This window comes from Tuber melanosporum (genome assembly GCF_000151645.1).
Source record: "Tuber melanosporum whole genome shotgun sequence assembly, scaffold_93, strain Mel28".
Classification (NCBI taxonomy): Eukaryota; Fungi; Ascomycota; class Pezizomycetes; order Pezizales; family Tuberaceae; genus Tuber; species Tuber melanosporum.
In genome coordinates this window covers 364,230-368,431 of record NW_003299143.1, presented here as the reverse complement: position 1 = coordinate 368,431, position 4,202 = coordinate 364,230, and the positions used below count along the sequence as shown (strand labels likewise).

At 43.1% G+C, this 4,202-nt stretch overlaps 1 protein-coding gene; it reads right to left on the bottom strand.

Moving 5' to 3' along the window:
* Nucleotides 1-2,588, bottom strand: part of GSTUM_00011995001 (uncharacterized protein) — a 3,919-nt gene extending 1,331 nt beyond the window's left edge. The window contains exons 1-5 of the mRNA XM_002842273.2: nucleotides 2,087-2,588; nucleotides 1,982-2,029; nucleotides 1,017-1,920; nucleotides 473-959; nucleotides 8-410 (exon numbers count right to left, since the gene is read on the bottom strand). Of these exons, the coding sequence (XP_002842319.1) occupies nucleotides 8-410; nucleotides 473-959; nucleotides 1,017-1,920; nucleotides 1,982-2,029; nucleotides 2,087-2,424 (2,180 nt within the window). The 5' untranslated portion in view covers nucleotides 2,425-2,588.
* Between the last annotated feature and the right edge of the window lie 1,614 nt (nucleotides 2,589-4,202).

Sequence of the window (4,202 nt, the reverse complement as noted above, 5' to 3'; positions counted from 1 at the left end):
AGCCTACTCGGGGCTCTTAGTAGTTCCGGATGTCAGCCTCCTAGCATACGCATGACCACTCACTGCGAGGCTATTCACAAAACCACTGGCAATTCCGTGAACCAATGTTCGAAGCTTAGACACTTGGGCAAAGTTTGTCTCCAGCAGCACCGTCCGCAAAAGCTCAAACATGTCTGGTATGTTGTTGTCCAGTGCAAATCCTGAGAAAACAAGCCCTTCTTCTGTGACTTCAAGATTCGAGTGATTAGTCGAAACATGAGTCGACGCCCTTATACCGCCCGTCTTGAGTTTAATCTCATCTTCTACCTCCTCCATCGAACGCTTCCCAGTGCCAAGTCGGAGGATTGCCTCGGTGAATAATGGCAAATACACTCTCAGCTCCTCCGGGAGGTCCTTGAAACCGCTAACAGCTATTTTCCCATTAGAAACAGCCCAGCATTTCCGCCGGGATTTCCCCGTTTAAAGGGCTTACCTCTAAAATAAGTAATACCATTGGTAGGAGCAATCCTCCACTGCACTGGCACGCCCTCAATCTCCCCAGTTTTCAGCTCCTTCATTTCCATGTTCCTCGGGATGTCTTCCACCTTCAACGTTGGCAAACAGCTCACATCTTGTTTCTTAGCCCGCTCTTGAATCTCCGCTAATTCAGCTTCCTGCTTTGTCAGTATCTCTCGCGCCGCCATCTCGCCACCAAATTTTGCGATCTCCCTGCTCAACCGGGTGGCTTCTTCAGTTACAAGGGCCTCCGAGTAATCTCGATCGGGGGCCATGGTAAAGGTGAAAGTATTCTTGTTAAGAAAATATTTCTCGAGCAGCCCTTCAAGATACCTGCCCTTGGCATATAATTCTTTAAACTTTGAAACTGTTTCTTCAACCGACAAGGCCTCGAGCGGATCCACGCCGTTAAACCAGCCAGATGTGAGACTTTGCATAATTGACATCCCAAAGTCGGCAGTTTTCTGTAAGATTAAAACCGTTAATAGAGTCGTAAGAGCGCCGGAATTGAGTAAACTTACGTGTTTCAATCCCAACTCTAGTTGATGCAATACTCCGTCAACCTTTTTGGGGTCAAAACCCTTGGCACACATCTCCTGTAGGACTCGGTGGATCGTATCTTCTACTTGTTGAACATGTTCTTGCCTAACATTCTGCAGCCCGACCGAAAATATACCAGTCTTAGAACTGGTATCGTATCCAGTGTTTGGTGAAAAGTTTGATCCAAGTTTGGCTTCAATAAGACCTCGATACATTGGCGAACCATATCCATCAAGCAGAAGGTTAGATAGAATCCTCAGCGAAAAGGTCTCGACAATATCGGAGGTATTGTTCATGATCCAGGATACGGAGATCTTGTGCTGAGAATCCTTGTCCATGAGTGGATCATGCGGCCCATAAACTCGTAGTCTTTGCGGCGCATCGAGTTTTATTGGTTCGAGAAGCTCTTGATCAGCTCTTATCTTTTCGAAAGCACTCAATCTGTCGCTAAGTTTCTTGAGATGAGTCTCGATGGGAATATCCCCATATGTGAAGATCTTCGAGTTTGAAGGATGATAGTGTTTCTTGTGGAATTCTCTCAAATTTTTCAATGTCAAGTCCGTTATCTTTTCGGGGTCCCCTCCGCTGTTGTTGATACTTGGGAAGATGTGATCCTGAAATCTAATGTAAAAGAGATACGAAGCATCAGACATCTGCCCTTTCATTTCGTTATAGACAACCCCTTTGAAAAGGAGAGGTGATTTAGGATCTGCGACATCCCCTGGTCCAATCCGCCAGCCCTCTTGCCTGAAGTCGGTTTCTTTGAGTAAAGGATGAAGTGTTGCATCAAGATAGACATCCCTTAGGTTCTCATAATCGACAGCATTTGTGGTGGCAAATGGGTAGGTGGTATGGTCGCTCGAAGTGAAGGCATTCATATAATTCCTATGGATAATTAGTATAAACTCGGCTCAATCCATTACCATCGATCCATAGAAGGACTTACGATAAACTTCGATTTAACATTCTAAAAAATGGATCACGAACGGGATATCTTGGAGCACAACCGAATTAGCCGTTGCACACGCCCCACCATGGCAGTTAAACATACTTATTTGATCCGCACAAAGTTGTATGCTCCAGGATATGCGGTACACCGGTATCATCATCCGGGTTTGTCTTGAACCCGATGGCGAAAACGTTGTTCTTATCCTCCCTCGCAACATGCATATAATCAGCACCAGTCTTATCATGGACAAGCTGGACTGCCGCTAACTCAAGCTCGGGGACACTCTTTGCCTTTCGAACCGTAAATCCATTGAGTTTGTCCCCGGGTTGAGGTAGTTGGCGAAAATCGGTGGTGGCATAACTTCGTCGAGCAAGCCGTCCAGCAAGAGGACTCTGCTGGAGGGTAAGTCGGCGACCGATTAATAGCCCACCCCGTAGCATCGTCTCTCCTCTAGAATTCGATGGAGATGAGTAAGGGATTGCGATAGGCTAGATTGAGGATGCTTCGTCAGTGGAGTAAATGTTGTGGTCGTACAATACAGTATGTTACTGGTGATTGCAAACCTCAAGGAAACCTTTTTTTCTTCTTCCTTATCTTCCGTCCCGCAGTGAAACCATTGCAAGCAGGTACGGTGCGCTAAAATCACGTCACAGGTTTTGCACAGAAATCCCTAGTTGCCAGACCACCCGATTAGATACCATCACCACAAGTATGGTATGATACCGTAGGTCAAAGGGAAAAGGGCCATTTTTTGGCAAGACACAAAGTAGGACACGATACAGTCCGTTTAACGCGAAAAATTTCGCGGCCAAAGGGACGGGCACGAGACACTACCGAAAACTCACGTGTCGAGTAAATCAGGGCGCCCAGTTGCACCTGGCTATAACGAACGACAAAAATCAGACCCTCAGCACGGGTAAAAATGAAAATAAAATAAAAAATAAAAATAAAAAGCTTATGGTGAAAGAATATCAGGTTATAGTGATGATTCACAGAATACGTAAATACCAAGTAATTAGCTCTTGTGGAATTTAATGAACAGGAATGATTTTAATAACAATACAGACCACGCAGATGCAAAGAGGATGTTGTAGGCATGTTTCTAGTGAGGAGGTAAAGGGGATGAAAGCAGATTGGTAGAAATACTTGTGATTAATTCACCTAATTAAGTGAGCAGTAGCATCTATATACAGTCGCACCTGACCATAGTAAACCTTGTTGTAGTGAATCCCTGGTTATAGTAAACCGAGCGCACAGGAAAAACGGGTTCGCACAAATATTATGTTAGCTATAGTGGAAAAAAACCCTATAGTGTAGTGAACAGGGAATAGTAAATATGCAGGGGTATAAAAATCAAAACTCATGTAAATTTCAACGGCTATAAGGAACAAAAGAAGTGAGATTTATAGACTATTCAATTTATGGACAAGTGAGAATACTGTACTCCAATTAAGGGTATGCAGTATCACAATTCCACTCATTATCTAACATCCAACCAGGAATGATATTACCTCTAAGTTCAGGCTAGAACTGAGGCCCAAGAGACTCAGCCAGATAGAGACTCTGTGAATAGTCTGAAGGTGGGTCCAGCATGAGAGCAAAGACAATAGGGAAAAAGTGGAAGAGTTGAGAAGAAGGTTCTGATGTTGATAATCAATTTGGCAGTATTCAATAGCTCTGGGATTAACTCTGAAGATATTGTACTAGCACCTGCTGGTCATAAGAAACCAAGTTGAAGCCAATCATTAAGGTTAACTTGTTTTTTGTTCTTAACTTCATGCTCCTGAAAGTTTTGGTGTATTTTTTGAAGTTGGTTGAATACTGTAGGTATCTGGAATAAGGATCCAGAGACAGGAAGTATATTGGTAGGAAATCTTTCAAGAAGGGTAAAAATGCAGCTAATATGTGCCTTTGTAAGAGGGATAGAGATTGTCTCAAGTGAATTGTTTCCAGTGATGCGATGGGTTGAGGAATTACTATTACTACTACTGCTGTAATCTCGATTGTGTAAGTCATGTATAATATCTGTTGTCGATATACTATTTGGACTTGTATTAATGTCTAGAGAATCTTCATTGTAATCTATAAATTAGTTAACAAGTCTATCTACCTGCTGACTATTATAGCTAAAGTTAAAAAGAGAGCTAATGGATATCTGGATTACTTGGCAAATCTTTTCCATATACTCAGTATAGGAGTCATGTAAGTTGTGGTCAAT